The following is a 27,065-nucleotide window of genomic DNA, read 5'->3' as shown; positions in this document are numbered from 1 at the left end:
CTCATACCTGTAAAAATATACTCTCAAAATAAATAAATATATGAAATAAATATAGTGTATGTCCTAGCAAACAGAAACTCATAAATAAGAATAAAATCCATCAACAGGTGTAAAGGTGTCTTTGTACGTCGGTCCGCCGGCGGGCGAACACCAGAATTCCTTCACGGGGTTCAAGAATGAGTCTCTAGAGTTCCAATAGAACACGCAGTATTCCACCAAAGAAGAAGTCTATATTAAACTCCATTGCATCCGTTCTTCTTCTCTGGTTCCTCGTGCGCCTTGTAGGGACATATTTTCTGAGCAGCGTCTGTCTTTGAAGCAGTTTCACAGGAAATCAGTCAGCCAGTGTGATGAAGGTGATTCCCCTGACTCTCTAACCTGTCCCCCCACAAAGACATGTCTGCCTTCCAGTGCATAAAACTGCCTTTTAGCAAAAGCAGCCACTCTATAGATGATAATGCATCTTTCATAAATCATTTACTCAGCAGCCGTTTTAAATAATAATATAAGAAAGGCCAACTGAAACAGTAGAATTGACTCAGCAGCTGTAGGGATAAAAAGCTCTCAGCAGCCTGTTGTTCATCTCACCTCCCAGTTCCTACATTTTTGTCCTCTTACATGCACCTTGAATCAGCAGGTAGTCGGATCAGTCAGAGGAACACATATTAAATCTGTTGGCCACCACAACCTCTGCTCAGGCCTATGAAGTGGCAACATTCAGAGCAAGGTAGCATCTCTGTCTGTCATGGGACCTTCACATCTTCCACAGAAGATCCCTAGTGCCGTTTAGTCAAACTCCACGCCTACTCAGCTTCAGGGAGGGTCTCTTTTCATCCTCAATGCCAGCGTTGGGGAGTGATTTGATGCACTTTTTATGATCCTGTTTTCTTCCAGTCTTACAAGATCGTCCCACTCCAACAGAAGGGTTGGGATCACGTGCACTTGGGTTGCTTTTCAGCTTGGTCAAGTCCATGTTTTGGTCCCTTGAGTCTCAGCTCTGGCCCAGTATGTCTCTGTACAGCTCCGGTACTCTCTCAGGGTCTACAGGCCTCGGTAGAAAGTGAGTGAACCTCTGATGTCTCCTTGACCTCGTCCCGTCCCGGGATGTACCATCTTTGTTCAGAGCGACAAAGTAAAATGCACCTCTTTCTCCATGCCGGTAGATGTTGGATGAGTAGGTGTTGTACCAGTTCTCTTCAAACTGCTCTCTAAATACACATTCTGCAGACAGCTTCTCCTGCAGACAGAAAGAAGAGGAGAGAAAAATGACTCAAGTGTTGGGACATGTGCCACCTGCTGGCCGTATGTGACACATTCAGTTTGTGGAGATGTGGTACATGGCGCAATGTGAACTCACCGATCCGTACAGCTCTCCCTTAGTGTTCATGGCGAGATAAAGACCACTGTCCACCCCTCTGATGCTGACGAGTCCCACAGCCAGACTGATGAACTCCAAAATACCTGCACACACACACACACACACAAACATTAGGATATTAGGAAAATGAAATTGGCAGCACTTTTTTTCCATGAACAATTGAAAAGATGCACATTTGACCTCATTAACACATCTGATAACCAATACCAATTGATAAGTATTAAATATAAGAGCCCAGCTATGCTTGTTTCACTCCTGCTGTGTCAATATTGGTAAAATGTTTTAAGATGTTTGAATATTATGTCAAACTCTCATGCACACTAAATAACTAAGAGGCTGACTGGCAAGAAAGACTGTGACTGCTCTTGGCCTGAAGTTCAGTCCAAGTCTTAAAGAGAATAAATCAGCAGCCGAGGTGCAACAGACCTAAAGAAACCCCTAAGAGGTCTACTTTTGATCTGTTGTGTGCTGCAGCTGTGCATCAAGATACCTGGAGATAAGCAAAGTCTCCAATCTAATGTGAAATAAATGCAGAATTTTCTCTTGCACAGTTGATTTAAAATAAAATCTGTGCATATGGATGCATGATGGAATCTGTTGGTTGCTGAGATCACAGGAGGTATCTGTCATTGGGACTTGATAGGGCTAAGTAGTAACCTGTATGTGTGAAGTGGCATGGTTATGGTCGTGTGATTTTATTAGTTTTTTCATGATTCTATAAAGTGGGTGCTCTTGTGAGTGGGAGGGGTGCCGCAATCTCCCTGTGAAGTACACTTTGCTCTCATAGTTTGCCTTTAAAATCATTCTTTAATCTACAGATCATATACAACAAGGAATAGAGAGAATAAAAAAAGACTTTCTTCTGTTTTTAATCTCCTTTCTCTCTGTTCCAGTGCCGCCACTACAAAGAACTACAACCTGTCCCTTTTGCAGAAATAGCACAAAGGACACTGCTTCGTGCCTACTAACTTAGAAAAAGGTTTAGAATTTAAAAAATTGGTTTGTTCCCATAGGGTCCGTACCAAATCTGCTGTGGTCCTTCCTTGTACCCTGCACAGTGCCGTCCGGACGGATCTCCAGGTGGAAGCCGGTCCTGCAGTAGAGCTGCCTCCGCCTCAGAATCCCTTTCAGATGGCTGAGGTCCGCCAAGCTCCGGGACAGCCTCTCTGCGGACACCAGGTGCTCCTGCTGCTGCCCCTGTCCCCCCATCATCAGTCCGCTCACTGAGTTGTAGTCCACGGCCCCAGCTGGGGTGAGCACGAAATGAGAGCCTACGGGAGCTGGAGCGGCACCAGCGGGACCAAAGGTGTCCAGAAATCCGTTGACGAAGCTCCCAACCTCCGCCGCTGCCCCCATTACAGAGAAGAAACCCAGATTCGGTTCAGAGCTAGAGAGGTCCAAATCGAGATCCAAGTGATGAGCAGAATGTCTCAGTGCGAATCGTGAAGAGTAGGAATAGAAAAGTTGAACGTGCGGGCTGAGAAAATGCCCAATTGGTGCGCGTTTTTGCGCAGTCACCAGCACCCTTAATTAAATGGATTTAATTGAGAGCTGAGCAACTCCCGCGGTATCTCGATGTGTGCAGCAGCTCTTGTCCTTTCCTCTCCTCTCGCTGCTATTTATCCTCCTCTCTTGCTCTCTGCACGCTCCCTCTCTCTCCTCTTCACCTCGGGATACTCCCCTTCGTTCCGGAGTACTTTAGGGTTTTCCTCCCCCTCTCTCTCTCTCTCTCTCTCTCTCTCTCTCTCTCTCTCTCTCTCTCTCTCTCTCTCTCTCTCTCTCTCTCTCTCTCTCCCCCCCACAATTCACTCCAGTCTTTTATTCCTGCGGTACCCTTCCGCTCTCAGCTCTCTGAGCAGATGCGTATAGCGCAGTGAGGCCGGTTTTACGCTGCACTTCACATTTATATAACGCAATAATTCCCCCCCATGGAAATTCACCCCAAGTTGCCTTTTTATGCAAATGCGCCCGGATCTTCCTCCTTTATGAATCATCCTTGTTCCCGTTTGAACGTGCGTCTTCATCCCCCCTGCTCATGATGCTGTGCCTCCTCTTTGATGTATAGTTTCAGTGCAGGAGGAAGAAATGAAAAACTGCAAAATGAGAAAAAGGGCCTGAGTACTGATTTCACTTTTCTTCTTTCTGCAGAAACCCAAAGACTTCACTTAATCCCATGCAATGTCAAATTGCCCGTGGGCACTTGGGCAGGGGCCGGTTCCAAATTGAACTGTGAGCGTGTGTGTGAGACTCGTTGGGGAGTGCGTAACTCAGTAGCAACTTGTTTGTGTGAATTGGACATATAAAGAAAGCGAGAGTGTGTGTGTGTATGTCAAACATCGTGAAAGTGATATTGCTATTGTACACTTAACGCCCCCACCCCGAAATGACTCGGGTGCGGCGATACAGACAGACAGAGAGAGAGAGAGAGAGAGAGAGAGAGAGAGAGAGAGAGAGAGAGGAAAGCCCCCATTTGCGTAATTTTCGCACTCTGCTGTTGATTTATTGCCCCTGTTTTATGTAACCCAGCCGCGCGTTTACTGCGCTCGCACACACACAAACACACGCACACACACACACACACACGCAGCCGTACACATGCACCCACACACACCTGTGCAAACGACATCACTTGACTGTCAATCCCTTCATTGATCTTTCCGCGATGCTTTGAACAGTTTAGGGAGCCCACAGCCTATATCCTTAATTGTGGTCTTAGAAGACGAATCAAAGACGCAGATGCTTCAAAGCGGAGGGATCTTGTAAGGGGATCAGGTAATAACAACCAGAAGAAGGGAATATACCTGTTTGAACTCCAAGCACCTATAATACCCGACACTTGACTCTTAAAGGGCTTCAAGTAGCTGTTAATTCTGTTTTAAATAGACGGAGTTTGTCATGCTTAAACAGCTTTTTATTGATCCTGACTTTGAACGTTGATCACGTGTCGAACAACTGACCATAATGTACCATTTATCATTTGTAGGGCTGATTGCAAATACAGATTTGATGACCATATTTATACACCTTTGATCTTTGCATGGGGTAACAGTGTAGTGCACCACATAGCAGGCCTATAGTGGTTGTGCCATCTGCATGAATGCTGACAAGTCAATTGCGGCCTGTCAATAAATGATGCAACAATGAGCACAAAGGCCGTTTTTACATTCCGACTGTGTTTTTATTCTCACTTTGTCATTTGTCCAGATCTGCATTGCGGGACCTGAAGAGTCAAACCGCAGTTCACGCGTTAAATTGAAGGGTGGATTTCTCTAAACAGTGGCACGTGGGGCCATGTTCCAGCCTATATGGCATTGATTTTGGCAGCCATACAGACCTGCGCTCACGCACAGCTGCCCCCTCCCCTGGGAGCTGCGTTGATAAATGAGTTGAAGGTGCAGAGGTGTTTGTGTGCGCGCGTGTGCGTGTGTGGTCGCTGCACGTCATTTCGTGGACCTACTTATATCAATTTCTGCAGGATGACAAGAGGACAGAGGCATTGTGGGACATTCTCATTTTGTGCTTGTGTGTTGAAATAGACCTTCAGGAGGTTTTACGCGCACACTGGTTGTGGCTGTGCGTGGCGTGTTTCCTTCCTTCAGTCTTTTACGCACTTCATCAGTGTTTGTTATCGCCACAAAAAGGGAAGGAGAAATTCTTAAAGGGGACAAGATCGATTGGAGTCGCCCTCAGGCTGATCGGATCCTGATATATTGGATATCGACCAGACCACAATGGCGATGTGAACTACAACGCCACATTTTCAAGCCTGCGTACAAGGTGGACATGCAGAGAGTTCCCATGGTCACATGGTGTGCTTTATTCCTCTTGGTTTAATGCTCTGTTGTTTATAGAGAGAAGCACAGCTTATAGCCACCATAACAGTCATAAAAGCCCCAAGGGTTATATCCCCAACCCCCCCACCGACACACACACACACACACACACACACACACACACACACACACACACACACACACACACACACACACACACATACACACACACACACACACACACACACACACACACACACACAAACACAAAGAAATTACAGCCTAATCGAATGCCTGGATAATGGAATAACTGAATAAGTAGCCTCAAGGTTATTAATGCAAGTGGTCTCCAAACAGAGGTCAGGCAAACTCCACGGGGTCCCTTAAAGTCGGACTAAGATAGCCCTTACAAAAATGGCTTGTATTAAAATTGAATGTTATTACCCCTAACATAGGAAAGCATGAGATCTTACCTTCCTTTCTTTCATGCTCTGAGGTTAAAAAATCATCTCCAGCACCTGGAGCAGGTTATATTTCAATATAAATATCTGGGGTGTTAAACTAAATGTTAGATTCAGAAGAATTCAACAATGTGTGATTCTTTGTTTTCATATTTTTATTGTATTTTTGCAATAACATTGATCCCCATAAGTACCAATTTGAGAAGTTAGAACAATCATCAAACCAGTCACATTAATGTTGGATTACGAGGAAAATCAAAAGAACACATTAAGGCTTTAAAGCTTTGATTAGTCATTTAAAGTGTTAATTTCTCCCGAGAGGTTTTGATATTCATCGTTTGATCTGTTTTCAACTTCAGGTTAAACGGAGCTTACAGGTCAGAGTGATCCGCTGTGTTTCATGTGTGAACAGGTGACAGGCCCACGTATAAGGCTGCACTCCTTTATACTCTCAGCATCAAAGTCAGAGGAAAAGCCCCATCAGGTTAACATTAGTCCTACATGTGAAGACTTAAATGAAGAGTTCATCTTTGATATTTGTTTGATATCTTCTCTCTATTGGCTCCTTTGATGGGGGTTGACAGATGTTGGTATCATTGGTCACTTTTAATTTCTCTCATGTAAAATGAGACATCTTTTAAGTTTATTCCATAATGAAGCATGACTTGATGTGACATAGCAAAGGTGAAGACTTCAAATTCAAAAGTTTATCATGCAGTGTTTCACATGGCTCTTCCCTTTAATACTCATGCTTATTTGAAGATGAAATTTTATATTGTGTCTGAAATTGTAGACTAATAAATTGTAAAATAATAACAATAGTTGTATTTTAGCATAAAATAAACACAAGACTTCATCTCTGACTGCTAGTGTCTTTACTTTTTGTTGTTTTGGGAATAATGCTGCTCTTACTACTGGTGATTGATAACAGGTTGTAAGAAATATATGTCTACATCTCTATATTTAATTAAGTAAGAAGATTAAGTTGGTGTATTCTTCACTGACAGCAGTTCATGTGAGTAGCAAAAGCAGCAAAGGAACTGTTGTGTTGTTGACTTTGGCACCCCGTGGATAAACCAGGATGCTCCATCTTTTAGCGAATCTTGTCCTGTACATGTGTGGGTCATGTTTCCTGATGAAAAATATCCTCTTTCTCATTCTTAAAAATGTTTAACACACATTCAATGGTTTCATTCCTACATTTCAAATAGACAATTCACTGTTTTCAATGGCAACTGATATTCCACACCGGCAAATATCACATGTGGGGTTCCCCAGGGTTCAGTTTTAGGCCCACTCCTTTTCAGTCTCTACAAGCTCTCATTGGGAAGAATCATCCAGACTCGAAATAGCTCCTTCCACTGTTACGCTGATGATACCTAGATCTACCTCCCACTCACTTCTCAAAATGTGACCCGATTACAGAACTGTATTTATGATGTCGAGGACTGGCTGGCTGACAACTTCCTACAGTTAAATGAGGAAAAAACTGAAATGCTTCTCTTTGATAGTGATTTAAACTTCAACAGGTAAATTCAGTTATCAGGTCCAGCTTCTTTCAACTCAGAACCATATCCAAAATCCGGCAGTTCCTCTTTCCCTCTGACCTAGAAACAGTCCTTCATGCACTAATATCATCCAGGCTGGACTTCTGTAATTCACTCTACTCCGGCATTTCCAACACAACAATTTCCCAATAAGTTCAAAATGCTGCCGCAACGTCAAAAAAAATGTTACCATATAACCCCCATGCTTACATTGGCTTCCGGTTCATTTCAGAATTTATTTTGAAGTTCTAAAAAATATAAATCCCTCCATGATCTTGCCTCGTCATACATCAAAAAAGGCTGGGGACAGGGCTTTCTCTGTAGCAGCTCCTCGGCTCTGGGATAACCTGCCAGAGGTCATCAGACAGACAAACTCTGTTAAGGCTTTTAAGAAACACCTAAAAACCTACTTTTATTCCATTGCTTTTAATAATGTTTTATCTGTTTTTATGTGTTTTTATTTTCATCTGGTATTTTTTTACTCTAAGATAAGATAAGATAAGATAAGATAAGATAAGATAAGATGTTCCTTTATCTGTCCCACAACGGGGGAATTTAAGTGTTACAGCAGCAAAGTACACAATGCAAAACAGTACAAAGCAAACAAGAGCATATATAGCAATTATTATAAAGTTATTAGCAATTCAAATTAAAGAAGTAAAAATAAGCATATCAAAAACTGCATACTGTCTGTCTTTATGTTGGCTGTGTATAGCCTGACTCATCTTGTTAAGCACCTCAGTGCAGAACGTCAACTTTAAATCAACTTTAACTTAAACATCATGTAACGAATCTCAAAAGCCTGTTTCTGTGTCCTGTTAATCCCATCATCTGTCTCCTCCCTCCAGGCACAATAATAACTTCTGATAGTTTTTATAATCATCAATTTTGAGCTTCTGTGACAAGTAGATACAAACCCTCCACAGAAGCTCATTCACCAGTCTTAAGTAAACCAGTAACTCCTCTTCACAGTCTGTGGGACTGTCAGCAGCAGCACATCTCGCGATGACACCAACAACCGCGAGAGTTCAGAGCTACCCTCAAAGTTATAACCATAGCAGCAGCAGCAGCACCAGCAGCAGCTCCAAAACAGCAGCAATGGCCGCTTTCCGCAGAGTGGCAGCGCTGGCCGGGAAGATGAACCTCTGGTCGGCAGGGAGAACAGAGCTGGTCGGTGGTCTGCCTGTCCGTGGAGGGAGGACTCGGAGGTGTGTAGCCGCAGGTGTGTGTGTCGCGACGGGAGGAGCTGTGGCTCTTTACTTCTACAGCGAAATGACGAGCAGAGGAAAGAGGAAGATGAGGAGTCAGAGCATCATCACTGGACTGATACCCTCCATCCCCACCGTGGAGGCGAAGGAGAAGGTAGGAGGCTGTGTGAGGCTGTGTGAGGCTGCAGCAGGGTTTAATAGTGACACGTAGAGACTTTACAGGAGGATGGCTGGAAAAGGTGTTGTCTTTATTTGTTGACATAAGGGCCTCAGTGGAAACAGATTAAACGACAAACAGCTGGAGGAAAGGTCACCGCGCACTGTTTTCACCTCTTCTTCTTCCCATGGAAGCTCAGAGTCAGGCCTGTTTCTGTTCTGCAGCCTGGCAGTCTCAGTGTTTTCCTGTCTGGTGGGTAAACTGTGTCATTCATCCACGCTCAGTGGAAACTGTGCCTCACTGTTTGGCTTGGCTGCGGGACGCGGTGCGCGCGCAGATGCAGGAAAGGCGCTCTCCGCTCGCGCTGGTGCTGAAATGACAGTCAGACAGATGTTTGCCCACAGCTGTCACTGCGGGGCAAGGATGCTGGAGTGACAACTTACTAAACAAGAAAATAATAAAGGAGGTGCAGAACTTCCTCAGAGTTATTTGTTCCTAGAAGGAAGTGGTTCCCAAAGTTTGGTTTGGGTCCCCTGGGAGTGATCTAAAATAGCACATTTCATTCATTTTTGTAAAACAAAAAAAAAAAATACAGAAAATGTGTCTAAATTTGAGTTAAAATAATGTAAATACATTTCCAAATTTTTTTTTTTTTTGCATTCACCTATTTATTTACTTTGTTGCCCCTTGACCCCTGAGGAAATGATGCTGCTTCCAGCCCTATAAATTATTTATTTAGCATTGGCCACTGGTTATTGCACGGCTGTGTTAATTTAGGGGTCACTTAAAAATGATAACTATTTATACCTATGGGGGGGATTCAGCTATTACAGTATGCTCTTATACACAGTATGTAAGAAAGTCAAAAAATAATAGAAAGAAGGAATAAAATAAAATATAAATATGTTTAAAATAAAAATAAAATAAGATAAAATAAAATAAAATAAAATGATAATACAGAAGTACAAAAGCGCAGAATTTGAATTAGCTATGTACAAAAGTGCTGGGAATGAAGGCGATATATACAAGGATGTTAAAGTGATCCTTTTTCAGTGAATGAGTTTTCAGTGGTGAAGAAATATTAAAATCGCTCATTATGATAAAATACCTAATTTAAAACACTTAATTAATAAATAAATGGCTGTTTCTTGGGGGCTTTTTTAGTTTTACTCCTGCAGTAAGCAAAATACAAAAATGATTGAAATGAAATTTAAAATGACACACTCTGCAAACAAATATTTTTAAAAATATAATATGTATTAACATAGATTCTGTTAAAGCAATATTACTTTTTCTTTCATACATAACTGTATTTAATTTATTTATTTTTCCTTTACAAAGACCATGCACATTAATTCAATTTCTTTAAATATGCCAGAGTTAGCCAAAAGGCTAGTTTCCCTAAGAAGAACACAATTAAACAAAAAAGGTAGAGAATAGAACATAAGAAAAACAAAAAGAAAAGAAAAGAAGAAGAAAAGAAAACACAATAGAGTACAAATACCTTACATTAAAATTGAAAAATGACTAAAGGACGACACAAAGAGATACAATGATAGTCTTAGGGAAAGTGGACACAGACATAAATTACGTGAAGCATGCAAGACTTGCAGAAAAGCAGAAGAACAAAACCAAAATTATTTGTTGCAAACAAGAAGCATCATCAGGCTGATATTATTAAAGGCATCCATTCAGGAATATACAGAAGCAAATGACTCCAGAAGTGAAGCATGCATCGGCACATTAAGCAGCGTTAAGCAGGTCTTAATAAAAACTTGCAGAGCATACAGACACAACAGGACAACATTTAACAGAGCTGTGGCAGAGAGTAATGTTGCAGATTGTGAAAGTGAAGCTAATGTTGAATAAAAAAACAACACTTATTTATTGCACAATGTATGTATTTGACTTGAGAGGGCACTACTTGTCCATTAATGTAGATTACATTTTAGGGGGAATAACACCAAATCCTGACTGAGGACTGCAGCTCCTGTACATGTGGCACCTGTTCTGCCATCTGAGCTACTATATGTTGGTGCCCTGAGTAACTTTATTCAAACCTACTGCAGTATATAGTGATCAGTTAATGCTGAATCTATATGAGATGACCAACGGGAAGATAATTGGCTTCAGTTGAACCTCATCCTGGGAGAGAGGAACAGAGCCTTGCTTGGTTTTCCTCATTTATCAGTCATTATAGGGGCCTCGTGATAAATTGATTCAAGGGATGCAGAGTCACTGAAGTTACTGACTGAAGAAACTTTAGGAAAGTGTATCAGTTCATAAATGAGTTTATAAATCAATCCATGAGTAGATTGTATTTACATAGTGCTAAATTACTGGCATCAGATGTATTTTTGAAGATCGTTTAGAGAAAGTCTAGACCATATACTTTGCAATATAAATTGCAGAGTCACTTAAATCTGCTGAGGTCAAGGACTTGTTGGTGAGCAGCCATCTGCTGACTGGTTGGGTTTAGAGAGCGAGACAAAAGAGAGAGAGAGGGAAGGATATAAAGTGTATTGATAATATATAATTAAAGTACCACCGTACATGGATGTAAGAATGACTCACAGGACAAAGAGATGAACACACCTGCATGTAAGCCAATATTTGGTGCACACTCCTCATACTAAAAGCTTTTTGTACTTGAACTTTAAACCTTTTCAATCAAATCACAAGTTTTAATAAATTTTGAGGGCTTTAGTGCAAAATATTGAGATGATTTTGAACATATCTGACTTAAAGAAAGGTGTCGAATGCAAATGAGAAGTGCAAATGTTCTGTGTATTGCACGCCCATTGTGAAATTTGAAACCATCTATAGGGAAATGTACATGTTTGAGGAACTGTGTTTGCTATGGCACTACTCCCTTTAGCCAAACAAGCTCCCTGGTCTCATGTCTCAGTGAAGCTTTAAATGATTCTGATGAGACAAAGAACACCAGAGCTGTACGGCTGCAAACATGAGTGGGACTTTTAAGAGGCAAAAAACATTCACAAAGTCCCTGAATGCATCTTTGATTGACTGGAATACGACTTATGGATGCATTTGTGTTTGTGAGGGCAAAATCGTTGATGAAGAAGAAGACGGAGAAAAAGAGAAGGGGGGTCTTTTCGTCCACTTTTCTTTACAAATCAGTAACTTAAGCAGATAACACAAGCAAGAGACATCAGAGTACTCAGAAATATTATTTATATCAAAGAATTTTCCCATTAGAAACTGCATCAAAAAAATAATAAATAAAAAATAAACAATAAACTGGACTGGTCCACCAACACTGATGCCATCTACAGGAAGGGACAGAGCAGACTATTCTTCCTGAGGAGACTCAGGTCCTTCAGTGTCTGCAGCAGGCTCCTGAAGACCTTCTATCAGTCTGTGGTGGCCAGTGCTCTCTTCTTTGCTGTGGCGTGCTGGGGTGGAGGTATCAAGACGGGTGAGGCCAGCAAGCTCAACAAACTGGTTAAGAAGGCCCGCTCTGTGGTTGGCCTAGAACTGGACAGTCTGGAGTCAGTGGCTGAGAGTAGGTTGATGGACAAACTGCGAGCCATCCTGGACAACCCCTCTCACCCTCTCCATGATGAGCTGTGGCTGATGGGGAGCTCGTTCAGTCAGCGCATCATTCCACCACGGTGCAAGACTGAACGCTTCAGGCGCTCCTTTGTGCCCACCGCCATCAGACTGTTGAACAGACTGCACCATGCTGACCACTGACACCCCACCCCCCACTTATCTTATCCTTAATAGCAACACCAGATGTATGGTATCTTGCAGGTGATCATGCAAACAATAGCTGAACTGCTTTATGATCAGTAGAAACCTTGATCAATTCACCAAGTCAGACTCTTCTGATATCAGGACTCAGCCGAGTCTGGTCTGATGCTTGTGTTTAAGATAGAACTTCATTATGGCATGCAATGTTGATTAAATATGTATCTGGGACATTGAAATAACACCTGTTCTCTAAAACGAAGCAACACCCCTGGTTTATAGAGGATCTAGGACTCGTGTTTTTGAAAGTCCTGTCCGGGATGTGAGGTAAACGTTGGCTGTAGATGTGGAGGGATAGATCGTAGAGTTGTCTTTTGGAGCACCGGGTCAGAGGAAAGTATTTGCTGCCAATTTAAAGCAGGAGAGACCATAAGAAGACCGATATGCACCCAACGCTGGAGCAGGATACCTCCAGAGGGGGGAAGAAAAAACAGCCATCTGTTTGTGAGTTAGTGTAACCAGAGGAAGACTGGAGGAAGGGTGAGGGCTCGTCTAAGCATGACAAGAGTTTCACCTGAAGAGAAGATGGTTATTCAAATACAAAATAATGAACATGTTTTATTCTAGTGCATTCTTGCAAACATTATCAAGGTCAGTTTTACTTTCCGTATTATTGATATAATGAAATTCCATCCTGATTTTCAGACTCCAGGGTTTAGGGGACTTGTTGGTAAGAACTGGGCCCAAACATACGAAATGCAAAGGTCCAAACTGAGCTTAGACAAACGTAACTTCAGAAAACAAGTCTGCTCTAACTCTGCATGACCGGCACAGTGAAGGACTTGCTGTCTGGTTTGTGTCTGAACATTAGAGGCTATGCATGGAATCACACAAGGAGACAATGGCTGGCTGTAGGTGGAACAAAGAATCATCAGCTTTAAAAAATAAAATCTGTGATGATGTTTAGAATAATGCAGTTTAGTATTGCTTCTGACATAAATATCAGTAATGCTCTGAAATCTAGCATAGCCAATGCTAAATTAAGCATTAGATTGTGATGTGCATGGAATAATGGATGTTATTACTGAACTGCTATTCTCTATTAATTGCACAAAACCAAAACCACATGATATCAGCGAAAAATATCAGCCAACCTGCTGCTGAATTATTGGCATTAGCAGTTGAAAGACTGATATCAGTTGACCTCTTATATACAGTATCTTGAGTTGTGCATTTACTTTCTGATTTTAACTGAAGTTCAGCTTCAATTTTGTATTTTATTTTAAGGATCAAGAGTTGGTTTAACGCTGCTTCAAACAGCTCTTATTTGGGAGAAGATTTCACTTTATTCGAAATGCATTGAGGAAAAAAAAACACCTGTATTTGTCGTCAAAGAGGGGAACAGGGGAGAGGTTTAGAAGGTTTAAATCTGAAACTAAATAGATGGATTAGAAATTGTTAGTGTGAATGATGAGCTTTAAGCTGCCTGAGGGGAGAAACTGAGGAACATCTGCTGAGCAGTCAGGAGAACACGACTAGAGGACAGGGACGTGTGTCGATGTGGCTGTACGGCAGCATAACCGTATAAGAACACAGTGTACCACACAGCAGATTCAAACCACCTCTTTTTTTACTCATATTAATGTATTCATCATGTTTTTGCAGCATGCATGTGCACCGAGCTGCCTTAGCAGAACTTTGTAAACTTCATTCATTAGTGTGAGCTGAGGCCACGAGCCTCTTTGCTCTTACACTTAAACACAGTGCATTCCTATGAAGCTGAGTGCTCATCTCCTATTCATGCCTTCAAAAGCCCCCTCGGTGAAGGCAGCATCAAAGCTTTATGAATGAATCTGCACGCTCATTAGCATGTTAGCTGAGCTGAGCAGGAACCTCGGTGCACCGGGGCCTGCAGCCAAACAGGTTTAAATTTGGAAACCTCTCTGCTAATTACACAGCTTCATACGGCTCGGTCTGCTGGCGTAGCAGCTCTCCTACACCGCAGCTAATCAAGCTGAAGCCCTGGCTCCTCAAAGAGAGAGAGAGAGAGAGAGGAGAGAGAGAGGAGAGACGAGAGAGAGAGAGAGAGAGAGAGAGAGAGAGAGATGCTAATTAAGTAGAAAGTAGTGACAAAGTACTTGTGTGTGTTTGCATGTTCCCATCCTCCTATTATCATACTGCGCCAGAGGTGCTGACTGTGAATAAACTCAGAGAGCTAAAAAGAGAGTGCTGATGCCAAGAATAGATGGGTTTCCTTATACAAGGGTTCAAAAGAAGTGTAGAGGCAACTCCAGTTGAGATCTGCATGAGAGGCCAGAGAGTTTTCTCGCTCTCAGAGAGTCACATTTAAAGAGCGATTACTTCAGCAACATCTGTCACTGTTTGATCATTGAAGGCTGCAGGAAAAGTTACTCTCTTTATCACTGTGTTGATTACGTTGGTGTAACAGTTGATAGAAAACTTTGTCTCTATTTAAAGCTGAATGTTAGAACATTAAAAGGTGATATCTTGCTTTTTCATATCAAACATTGAGTTAAAATGTCGGATGTGAACACTAAACATGGGCTAAGTTTCAAATCGTGAGGTTAGCATGTGTTGGAATAAAACCAGGATGAGACTGACGCCTGCTCCTTCAGAAAGTCACACGAGAGTTGACCGAGGGGGACACGAGACTTGCTTCATTTGTGACATCTCTGATTGCTGAATCTCCTTAAATCTGCACAATAAATGTAAAAACGGATATTTTCTTTTTGTTCCCTTTCCAAACATTCAGAGTCATATTTGGAGTCAAAAGCTTTCGGCCGTATTTCATAATTTGTCATTTCAAATGAACACCAGTGAACTCACTTGACGATGACGTTGTAGCATGACAACAGTGGAGGAGGCTTCTGAGAGCTGGCCAAACGAAAGAGATAGGCCTCAAAAAGGATGGGTCGTAAAGCTAGGGTTGGTAGTCTCGGAAAACTAGCATCAATTTGAATGTAGCATTTCCTCAGGACTCCTTCTAACCCCTCCCCCCCTCCCCTCGGAGCTCCTCCAGAACGAAGCCCCCGCTCACATGCACAAGTGCCGCTTATTCGCGACCATATGATCATGACCATAGACTGTATATAAAACGGACAGCATTGCGACGCCTTTGTTGAAGCCAAAAACCCTGTTCCAATGCGCAGCCATTGTGCAGCCAGAGTCTGCGCAGTAGAGAATTTCTGTGGTTGTCACGGTCATTTCTGTGTTGCCACGGTAACGAGCTCCGCCCTACAGCGTAGCGTCACGAGATTCTAGGGAGTTTCTCTCTATGGCAGCTGTCAATCAAAGTGAATCCGGAAGTAAAAGATGGGAGAAACATTCGTACGTCTATTTATTTTTTAAAGTTTGACTGCAGCCCCATTCAAATGAATGGGGGAGACGACGTTTTTGACCTATACTGCAGCCAGCCACCAGGGGGAGCAGTTTTTGTGGAAGCTTCACCTCCAGCCGAGCGAGCTGCACCCCTCGTCGTGACCTTTTTATTTACAGTCTATGGTCGTGACTGATTCCAAACCAGTCCTCAGCACATGGTTTGTGTTTTGCACTACGTCAACTCATGTCTCACTCAGCGGTAAGAAAACAGCAAAACATTCTCATAGTGAAAGTTAAAAACACAAACAAACATGAAATGTACGCTCTGCAGGAGGCGGGCACAACGGCAGGACGGGATTTGATTGGTTTCATCATTTGGCTCCTGATGGCAGGGATTGGTTGGTGTTTTCCCAGGTTTACTCCGGCTGTAGATAGCAGCTTTATTTCACTCATTTAAAAGAACACATTATGTACAAAAAGTGCATCTAAATCTGACTACCAACCCCAGCTTTAAAGAGACAGTAGCTTAACTAAAGAGTGTTTTCAAAGACAACAGAGTTAAACAAAGAGGGACAAACTGAAGGCTAAACATTATAACACTCCCTCTCTACAAAGAGTCTGTGTTAATTGTGTGCTGCAGTTGTTTTCTATAAAGATGTATTATTAATGCCTTTAAGAAAGAATTTACATCCATTCCATTAATAGGTCTATAGTGGCCCATGAGCTCAGTGTAGATGTATTGCTCTCGCTCTAAAACATTAAAAGCAGAGTAGCTACAGCAGAGGTTCTCAAAGTGAGCGAGGATGACTTTGTCTCTCATGTTCTCTCTCTCGTCCTCTCTTTTGTTTTTTGTCCGCAGGCCCGTACCTTTGACTTTGAGGAGGGGGACGTGTACATGTCGTCCCATGAGCACCGCTTCCGCATGTTCAGCTCGGTGGAGTATGAAGGGCAGGTGTACATGACTCCACAGAACTTCATCGAATCGGTCACCATGAGCGAACCCAGAAGTATGTCACACGTTAGAACACGAGCTCTGCCTGGATTCAAAAGTTTCAGTTTCATGATATATGCACTTATTCTAATACATTTGTTTCAGAAGCTGTGGTCTAAAGTGAATTCCCCGACCTTGATGTCACATTAAGATGTAAAATGGACTCATTGAAGCACTCTGTTTTCACTCTTTTAGAACAAGTCTTTGCCGTTCCTGTCAGCCTGTAGTTACAGATGAGTCCCGCCTCACAGCAGATGGCTCTCCAGCTATTGTTTAGTCTGAGGTTAATGTTAGTCAGACACACACCTGACACACATCCTGATCTGTCACTCTCTGTTCTTTTAACCAGTAAAGCATCTAAACCAGTCTCTTAAACTCGCCTGTCACAAGTTGAGGTCATCAGAAACTCCTGTGCATAAACCGTACTGACTGATTGTGTTGCGTGCAAACTGTGCACCTGTATGTGTGTGTTTACATCCACCCCGGCTCACTGACATATGATACTGCAGCACATAACCTCTCAGCAGCCGACGTCCTCTAATGCCTCTTTTGAAGTTGAATTAGATGAACTTTGTTGTATAAAACAGAACAAAAGTACGATGTGCTTTTACAGAGACATTCCACCGACTACAAAGACGAGCACGGGGCACTTTAGATGCTCCAAATGGGCCTGTGATGATGACAGTGTATATACAGTGTGTGTGTCTGTGTGTGTTGGAGTGTGTGTGTGTGTGTTCGTGTTGTGACTGGACCCGGCACATTAAGACCCATTTCTACATCATACAGATGCTATCTGACCGAGCCCACCCAAACTCTCTTCTCCTTTTTCTCCCCCTCTTCTCTCCTCTTTTGTCTCGTTCCTGGCAGACAAGAGGCCCTGGAGGTCCCTGACCAAGCAGGTGGGAGACTCTCTCTTAATGCTTCTGTTGCTGGCATCTGTTGCATGTTCCATCTGTAGCAGGCCGTGTAAACCCTGCAGCATTCAGGCCTGAGTTTGCCGTCAGTGCTCGGGGGTTTTGAACAAAGATGTAATGTGTAGCACGAGCGTATGATCGCAGATCTTTATCAGATTTATGGACAATAAACAGATGACATACTGCATCGAACACTGGATGTTAGGCCAGGTCTGAACTCTTAAATAAGAACAGCACAGAGATTAGTTGAAAGAAATAATGTCAGCATTTTGAGGGATAGTTTTGTTGAACAGATAGATGAAACCTTCTTTATGTTTTTGCAACTTCTGATGAATTCATTTAGAAGTATGTTTATCCTGCAGGCATCAAAACATCCTTTTATTCCTCAGACAAAGACAAGAATTACAACCTGTATGGCATGTCATCCTCTTCCTCTCTCAGAGTTTGAAAGATGTGTATTTATGTTGTGCATGTCAGCCTCCTCACTTTGAAATTGTGTTTTCAAACTTGTTTTCAGGAGCTGGAAAAGATTTTGATAGAGACTCCTCCAGTGTGGAGAGGATCGTCCAAACTGTTCCGCAACCTGAGAGAACGAGGTGAGAGAGAGTCCACACAAACACACATACACTCCTCTGTGTAAAGAACAAACATGTTGAAAGACATCTGCAGTTATCTTCTTAGTGTATTGCCCTTTAGTAAGACTTCCTTCATATTTACTGAATATACCAAATAAGGAACTTAGGATGAAAACCTTTCTACCGTTCTAAAAACTTGAGGCTTACATGATGAATGATTTTTTGATCTTGCAGCATGTTCCTCGCTCTTCAGTTCACTCTCTGGTGTGTGTTTGTTCGAGAGCTTACCTGCTGAGGTGTGACTGAATTGTGTTTGTGAGCGTGTGTGTGTGTGTGTGTGTGTGTCGCTGTAGGTGTCACTAATCCGAGGTCGAAGCCATGCTGTCCCTCCTCACAGCCAAACAACCTGCTGAAAGGGCTAAAAATAAACCTCCTCTCCTTTCCTCTCCTCTCCTCTCCTCTCCTCTCCTCTCCTCTCCTCTCCTCTCCTCTCCTCTCCTCTCCTCTCCTCTCCTCTCCTCTCATCTTCCCTTTACCTTCCTTTCATCTCCCATCCCCTCCTTTACTCTATTTTACTCTTCCTTCACTCCTTTCCCCTCTTCTCCACTCCATTCCCACCCGTCTCTCCACTTGTTTCCTTTCTTCTCCCTTTCTACCCTTTCCATTCCTCTCCCTTCTTCTCGTCTTTCCATTCCTCTTCTCTCTCCTTTCCTCTCTCCTCTCATCTACTCTCATGTCCTCTCATCTTCCTTTGTACCTCCTTTCCTTTATTTTTTGCCTCCTCTCCTGACTCTCTTGTCCTCTCCTCTTCCCTTGTGCCTCATTTCCTCCCCCTTTCTTTCTTCTCCTTTTCTATCCTTTCCATTCCGCTCCCCTTTTTCCTTTTTCTTCCCTCGTAGAGAGAGAGAGAGAGAGAGAGAGAGAGAGAGAGAGAGAGAGCTCACCCTAATTAAGACATTTTCTTCAGGAGAGAGTAAAGGAGAAATCACTCAGTTTGGGAGCAAGTCCCTGTAGTGATCATTACAAACACACACACACACACACACACACACACACACACACACAGAGGACATTCTAAATATAGCATACATCTCTTCCTCTACCATGATAACATTTATGAACGTGTGTGTTTGTGCTGCTGTGTTATATTTATAACTCTGGTACCAGAGAGCATTAAAACAGGAATGAGACAAAATAAAGAGAAAATGAAAGAGAGAGAGAAAAGAAAGCAGAGACAGAACAGACTGAGAGAAAGAAAAAGTTATAAAAGGAGGTGTGGACGGGCGTAAAAGTTGACGAAAGAGAAGAATTTATTTTCACAGGAAAAATGAGACACAGAGAGAAGACACTAAACTCACCCCGACTCCTCGTGAAGACACTGTATTTATATATTTATATAAACTGCATGTCTATTCAAAGTAGTGTTGGCACACATCCAAGACCACACACACACACACACACACACACACACACAAGCACACGCACACACACACACACACACACACACACACACATAGACGTAATGTCAGCTTGCAGCAGTTCCTCTCTATGCAGTTATCCTTTTTATGAACTCTTTTCTTCTTTCACAGGTTTTCTTACAAAGTGTGGCTATTTATATTTGCATACATTTGAGTTCATGTCTGTATATCTCTCTCTCTCTCTCTCTGTGTGTGTGTGTGTGTGTGTGTGTGTGGGTCTGATGATGTCAGGACATGCCCTTGCCTTCATGCCATGATGAGCGAGGACAGTTAAAATCCTCAGGACGGCTTTGGATTTCTGAGAATGACAAAGGAATGTGCCGTGCTGCCAGAACATTGTTGACTCTGTGTGTGTGTGTGTGTGTGTGTGTGTGTGTGTGTGTGTGTGTGTGTGTGTGTGTGTGTGTCTGAAGTTATGACACTGGTTTAGTGGAGTTGGATGTATTAGCTTTATATTTTAACATCTGCTTCTGACCCTAACCCTGCAGGACATACATTACCTGCATGTTTCTGATTGGATGTTTGGAGGTTTTTAGTTCCATCACACCTGAAACGACGCTCTAACAGGTGCCCAGGATACGTAAAGGAACTAACTTTGTTCAATGCATGATGAATAATGCTTGAACTGGAAGGTTTCTGCAGAGCTGCATTTGTCAGCGGCGTATCACTGCATTAGTGTAAACATCCAGGATGCATTTAAGAAACCCGAGCAGAGTCAGAGTGTATCTCCTGGCACGGCTCGAGCTACACGCTGAAAAGAGAATCCAGTTCCAAACCAGCTCCTCTACACAAAGCAGCCCAGCATCAGGAAAACACAAGGCTCACACTGGCCTTAACTGGTGTCATGTTCACCTACACACACACACACACACACACAGACACACACATATACACACGAGCATGGGAAAGCAGTCTCCCGTAACACTCAAGCGAGTCACCCTGAACTATCTGAGCCATCAGACAGAAAGCGAAACAGAGGGAGAGAGGGATGAGAGCAAGCTACAAAGATTCCTAAATGGGCCTGAGGCGGGAGAGGATCATCTCCTCAAACATTTTTCACTTGCTTATCCAAACACAGACACATACACACAGACACACACACCAGCCGCTGTCTTTACTTTGGACACTCGGGGTGTAGAAAAAGAAGCGGTGTGTGGTCAAATGGCTGATGGCGGCTCAGCTTGAGAAGACACATTTTAAGATGCTATCTTCATGAAAGGAAGGATTATGTGTGTGAGTGTGTGTCAGGAGGCCCACAGTCTTTGAACATCTGTAAACATTGTGGGTGTGTGTGTTGAATGTGACCTTTTCTTTAACTCTCTGTGTCCTGGTCTGGTTGCAGGCATCATCTCATACACAGAGTACCTGTTCCTGCTCTGCATCCTGACAAGTGAGTCGTCTCTGAAACCTCAATCCTCCCGTCTTTACGTCCTTATTCTATTCTTCTCTTTTTATTCCTGCAGAGGACTTTTTCAGAAGCACTAGGTTAGCTAAGGTATGTGATATAAACTAAACTTTGGCCCACCCAGAACTTAACAAGAGGCAATTATGACTGCTGGGTTTCCCCTTCCCCTTGGGGGGCTGATACAAAAAGTAAAGAGGAGACAGAAACAGGAGGAGAAGAATACCTCTGCTTATACTCTCAAAACTAAAACGTAGACAGGAATGTGAAGCTATCGAGTAAAACTCCTTTTCAGTGCTTTCCCATTTCATGTGTTAAGTCGTTGACAGTCTCCACTCCTCCTCATGCACCCTAACATCACATTGGTCTCATCCAGAAACTCTCAGAGACCAAACTCCCTCAGTGTCCGAAGCTCTCGTCCCATTTTAAATTAAAAATATTAGCATCACAGCTTTTGTCCTTACAAAGAGAAGAATTGATTAGAAGACATTCATCAAGGGAAGGTGTGTTTCATTTCTGTTGGATCAATGTTTAATTTAATTTCAGGAGGGGGATAAAAGTGGACTTAGTTTTTACAAATCAATTGAAACACGTTTTTAATGTCACTCTTCTTTATTCCACCACGGCATTCGGTGCTTCAATAAAGAGCTACACAGACAGACAGTTTTTTAAAATGTCTTTCTTTTGTGTGTTTATATGAGAAAGCCTCTTTTCCTTCAGCTTTAAATTTCCCCAAGCTAAATCTAATTTTTAAGATCAAAGCGACCCCTGATCAATAAGAATCAGGTTTGCAGCAGAAATTCAACACAGTCCGTGGAGCTCCATCAGTCTCCTCTCCAGTCTCACCTTTATGCCTCTTCTTCTTCTTCTTCTTCTTCTTCTCATGCTATTTTTGGATATAGAATTGTCTTTAAAACATACACACATGCTCACACACTCTCCCTGTGTGCTCTCCTCTCTGTCCTCCAGAGCCCCACGCTGGCTTTAAGATTGCTTTCAATATGTTTGATGCGGACGGTAACCAGATGGTGGACAAGAGGGAGTTCTTGGTGGTGAGTCTCTGAGACGGAGAGAAAATACATCCCATGATTGTTCTGGATTTGTGTGTTATTATTATTCATGTTAACAGACTTTTGCTCCCATTACAATGAGTCAGAGCTTTGGTGTTTATAATAATCATAATAAAAATAAGGTTTATTTATGCAGCACCTTTAAAAACAAGCCTGGCAGAAACTCAGGAGGATGGAAACATAAAACTTGAACTGCAAGAAAGAAGTCTAAAATAATTGCACGATGTAAGAGTAAAATATAACGCAAAAAGTCAATAAGAATAAATGCAAATAAACAGAATAAAAGTGATGAAACAGAAGGACTTCCAGCAGCAGTAGAGGGTTAAATCGATGTTAATATAGAGTTAAAAGAAGCAGTAAAGAACACCAAAAGGTTTTATAAACAAGGTGACAGTTTAGAGAAAACAAAAGCGGATAAAGGATGTGCAGCAGGGAGAGAAGAATACATACATAAGTAGATGAATTAATGAATGAATACATAAACAAATAAATAAATTGTAAAAGCCACCCTTTAGAAATCTATCTCCATGATGTAAGTTTACAGTTTAAGTGTCAAGATTTAAGAGATCAACAAAGGAAAACAACAGTGAACTCAAATAAGAATAGGATGTATTTTTTGTTTTCATTGTGTTCCTTAAATTTCCTCAGCCTTGAACTCAAGCTATTTCATTTTTGTGTTAAATTTGAAGCATATCAAAGATTGGTCAGTTCACAGCTGAGTTACTTTTTATTCAAATTAAAGGGCAACATGTGTCATTCTTTCTCTACACTTTTCCTGTTGGTTTATAATAATAATAATAATAATAATAATAATAATGTTATTAATAATAATAATAATAATAATAATAATATTGATAATACTTTATTTATATAGCACTTTTCAATACAGGTAACAAAGTGCTTCACAGTGGGCAATAAAAACAAGAAGATGTGCAAAGCAAAATAATGGGATAAAAAATTAAAATGAAATAAAAACTAAAAAGCATGCAAGATTTATATTAGGTGTTTTTGCCTCAGTGCTGGAGGTACAAGTTTTGATCATTAATTCAAATAGATAATTAAAAATGTTCTTGTTTTTGGGCAAAGTTTTTAAGATGCAGTCAAAGAAATATCCCAAGGCTGTGGCATTGAAAAAATAAAAAGCAACGACGACTTAGACATAACAAAGAATCTAAAATAATGACTCCTTGTTCAGATTTCAGCCTCCTTTGAATGAGAAACGTTCCTCTAAAATGTGCAGAAACAGACGCTCTTATTAATATTGAAGAAAGGCTAATAGTTGAATCACATTAGGGACCAGCAGAGGAGAGGGAATGAATTTGTGACTTTGAACATTTCAGCTTCAAACAGAGCTTTACGAGGTCTCGGTTCTCTCTCTGTTTACAGCTTCAGGAGATCTTCCGGAAGAAAAACGAGAAGAGGTCGAGGAAAGGAGACGCTGAGAAGTCGGCGCAGTTGGTAAGAGAGTCGGGAGCGGAGGCTGAGGATGCAAATCCACAGCTAACAGTGAAATGAGCTTTAATAGACATGGACTCCAGTTATTAATTTATTTATTACATTTATGGACATATGATAAGTTATAATTGCAGCTGATCTTCCTGGGGTCCGTACATCATCATTCATCGGTGACTTTAACGTGAGATACAACATATTTTGAATGTAAACAGGAAGCAGTAAACTTAAACTCATTTTTAATAACAGTTTAATACATCCACGTGTGAAATATTGCAGCTCTTACCGCTGAAGCTAAAAAGAGAGAGAGCACCGTGTCAAACATGCAGATGTATTAAAAAGATGCACCATTATCAAAGATCCTCATCATGATTGTAAACACAGGTAGTAAAGTTATTAGTGCATGCAGCCTCATTAAAAGATAATATCCCATCAGCTTTACGGGGAACCCTTTTGTCTACTTTCTATATTAGATACACTGTAAAAAGGATTCGTCCTTTTCAGCTCGCTGTGATTACAGATTTTGAACAACACAGGTCACTTCCTTTCTTCTGAACAGCACGGTTCAGTGATGTGTTTTAGGTTCATGTCTGCAGGTTTGATTGATGTATGCATGTCAAATGAGAGCCAAATTGCTAGTGCTCAGCTCGCGTCATGCTGAACAGAGAATATCAACCTAGACAGGAAGTCAGGCACGAGGGTGGCATGTAACATCCACTCAATTTCAAAATAAAACACCATATATGTACTCTGGCCCATTAAAAAGATCGTTTAGATCAGAAATAGGCATTGAGTATGTAATTGTTAACAGCTACAAAACCACCACATCTATGTCGACCACAACAGGACTTTTCAGATGATAATTGTGTCAGAAGGTAACAGGACAACAAAGTGGAGCAGAATTATTCATAATAAACTCATCTAAACCTGCAAAATGGATCTTTATAGTTACGCAGCATACTCAGCAATAATAGGAGCACAAAAGAAACAAATCATTATCCAAATGGGCAGAAATTCAACCACAGAAAGGCTCTGTAACCTGTTGTTTACATGTTGTTCTCTCTATACTGAACCCAGCTGATCCTTACTGTCGTCGGACTGAGCAAAACCTGCAGCACTGATGGAACGCGGTACACACACTCCCTGTATAAATTAGGTATCAGACCAGGGGAAAGTAACTTCAATAGATGTCTATCTTTTGAGGAATCATGTTAAAACATTTAAAAGCATTTATACAGACAACAATAATTTTAGAGAACCTCATTCAAACCTTCAGCTCTCAAATAAAGGTGTTGTTTTAGGTATTAAGAAGTCATTAATGAATGCTTTTCTGCTCAGATGTTTACCTCTTTTTGTCTTCAGATAGAAACCCTTTATTAAAATAAACACTCATCAAGTTGCAAACTCTAAATTGATTTTCTTCCCACACTAAAACACATCATTACTGCTTTAAAAAGCCTTAACAATCTGATACATCAACTATGAAATAATCACAGTATTAAACCATTAAACCTTACGATGACATCTTCTGTTACACTGATAGTTTGTGCATTTGTGTCTCTGAGCAGCTCTAAGTCTCGTGGATCCGTCCTGCTTCAGCTTCTATATTCACTGTGAACTAAAGGAACAATAAAACCTCCAGGAGACAGATTTGTCACTTTCCCGCACACGCTTGCACAAATCATCACGGGGAAGTGAGCGCTGCGTAATCCAGAGCATGTGTTGTTGTAAAACGTAATCACAGCCGTGTTGAAAATGACACATCCCTCCGCAGAGTGTATCCACTGCCGATTTCCTTGCATGTACTAACATGTCTTTTACCTTCTCTCCTCTCTCTCTCTCTCTCTCTCTCTCTCTAAATGCATGCTCTGTGCTGCTCTCTCTCTCTTTCATGTCTCTCTCTGTGTCAGAGTATGCAGCTCTATGGATATCAGGTTGCCCCCATGAACAGCGTATGTATCCAAAACCATAACGCCTTAGTCTCCTTTCTGCTCTTCTGTAGATGGTCAGAGAAATGATGAAATGATGAACAGAGAAGGAGGTGTTTGGAGGCTGAATTAATGATAATATGATTAGATAAAAGTAGAAGTACAGAGGGGATGCACGAGGGCGGTGATACAGGTTTAAAGTGGAAGACATTTCTGCACATAATGAAGCTTTCCTTAAGATCTTCTTTTCTCCTTTGTGTGCGTATCTTCATATTAGAATCACGATGCTACTTTTTATTCATATGCCCTATTAAGGGGTTCATTCAGGAGATTAATACCTCCTTAAAAATTAGGCAACAGGCCCCAGTTTTTTTAGCTTAGCTTAGCATAAATGCTAGAAGCAGTTGCAAAAAGCTAACCTCGCTCTTGCTCTTGGAGGTGTCACTGGTTCACTTATTCATGGTGTTTCTTTGCTTTTTCCGCCTGTAAGGGGTCTTTATACTCGGCTGGCTATTACTTATGACTTTATAGTCAGCATACAGACATATGAAGAGCATGTGCATGAGTTAAATATCAGTTTTTTGGAAGAAGAGATAGAGCGATTGATTGTTGGAGTGCTGGACTTAAAGCATCTTAGTCTACATTTAACCTGTTTCATAATCCACACAGTTTCTCCCTATTCCTGAAGACTCTACACGTCTCATTGGGTGTAAATTTAACTTAGATTTGACTGCGTTTAATGTGTCCTGACCTGGCCTTTCAGAGAGCCTTAACCCTGATCCACTTCAGTCACTACAATGCACACAGTAGACTCCATGAAAGGGTGGAGGGATAAAAAGAATGAGAGGGGTAGAGAAAGGCCTCCTACAGGACGGGGTGTCCATCTGTCCGGTCAGCTGAGTGATTGATCGAGGGATGATGGCACAATGTAGGATGAGTGGAGAGAAGAGGAGTAATAGATTTAAAGGGTCAGGAGAGATGGACTCAAAGAAAGAGAGTGATGTGATTTGGAAAGACTCCATCAGACACCGTCCATTTGAGGCTGTTTTAGGATGTGGGTTGTTTGTTTGGCGGCGTGTGTGTGTGTGTGTGTGTGTGTGTGTGTGTGTGTGTGTGTGTGTGTGTGTGTGTGTGTGTGTGCGTGCTCCTGATGGAGGGATTTGATTAATGCAGAGATGTTTTAGAATAATTAAAGAGAAGCTTCTTCTACTGCATGAGGAAAAAAAGCAAGCAGGTTACATGCATCATATGTTACATGAAAAAATGACCAGACCCCGTATGCACATCCAGCCATAACACTAACGGGACCATTAGTCTTAACGTAGAGTAACTCCAGTTGGCCGTAGCGTTAGCTGCATGCACGACTGCAAATAATTGGCCAATTAACTAATAGCGTCATGAAAGTGAGGCTGGTGCAAAACATCATATGTCCAGAGAACCTCCTGGAAAACCCTGATCCAACAAATTCAAACTCTGCATGCCTACCAGGCATAAACAACAATAAACATGGCGAGCGGTACCGGTGTGACTTGGTGAAGATCAAGAAAAAATGGACATTTTATTAGAAGAATATAGAATGAACAAACAGCTTTTATCAGAAAGTCAATCCTCAAAGATCACAAACAAGGAGAAAGGGAAAGTTTGGCTTCAGATCTTGAACAACCGGGTAAATGTGTGT

At 41.8% G+C, this 27,065-nt stretch overlaps 2 protein-coding genes across 4 annotated transcripts in view; one reads left to right on the top strand and one right to left on the bottom strand.

Annotated features, from left to right (window-relative positions):
* Positions 1 to 794: 794 nt before the first annotated feature.
* On the bottom strand, positions 795 to 2,883 carry LOC117816246 (fibroblast growth factor 20-like). The gene is made up of 3 exons (XM_034688430.1): positions 2,401 to 2,883; positions 1,358 to 1,461; positions 795 to 1,237 (listed from the first exon to the last, which is right to left on the bottom strand). The coding sequence occupies exons 1-3, from the start codon at positions 2,732 to 2,734 to the stop codon at positions 992 to 994; spliced, it is 684 nt and encodes a 227-aa protein (XP_034544321.1). The 5' UTR covers positions 2,735 to 2,883; the 3' UTR covers positions 795 to 991.
* A 5,266-nt stretch (positions 2,884 to 8,149) lies between these two features.
* The window catches only part of micu3a (mitochondrial calcium uptake family, member 3a), a 33,154-nt gene continuing 14,238 nt past the window's right edge, over positions 8,150 to 27,065 (top strand). For 2 of the 3 annotated variants that reach the window (XM_034686949.1, XM_034686948.1), the window contains exons 1-8: positions 8,150 to 8,521; positions 16,437 to 16,584; positions 17,436 to 17,467; positions 18,000 to 18,078; positions 20,878 to 20,925; positions 21,907 to 21,989; positions 23,394 to 23,465; positions 25,370 to 25,411. In XM_034686949.1, coding sequence (XP_034542840.1) covers positions 8,165 to 8,521; positions 16,437 to 16,584; positions 17,436 to 17,467; positions 18,000 to 18,078; positions 20,878 to 20,925; positions 21,907 to 21,989; positions 23,394 to 23,465; positions 25,370 to 25,411 — 861 coding nt within the window. In that variant the 5' untranslated portion in view covers positions 8,150 to 8,164. The remainder of the gene's footprint in view (positions 8,522 to 16,436; positions 16,585 to 17,435; positions 17,468 to 17,999; positions 18,079 to 20,877; positions 20,926 to 21,906; positions 21,990 to 23,393; positions 23,466 to 25,369; positions 25,412 to 27,065) is intronic. The other variant, XM_034686950.1, reaches the window with a different exon arrangement.

The sequence above is a fragment of the Notolabrus celidotus genome, chromosome 7 (assembly GCF_009762535.1).
Source record: "Notolabrus celidotus isolate fNotCel1 chromosome 7, fNotCel1.pri, whole genome shotgun sequence".
NCBI classification, from domain to species: domain Eukaryota; kingdom Metazoa; phylum Chordata; class Actinopteri; order Labriformes; family Labridae; genus Notolabrus; species Notolabrus celidotus.
The sequence above is the reverse complement of the archived record's forward strand: the minus strand, read 5'-3'. Positions and strand labels throughout refer to the sequence as shown.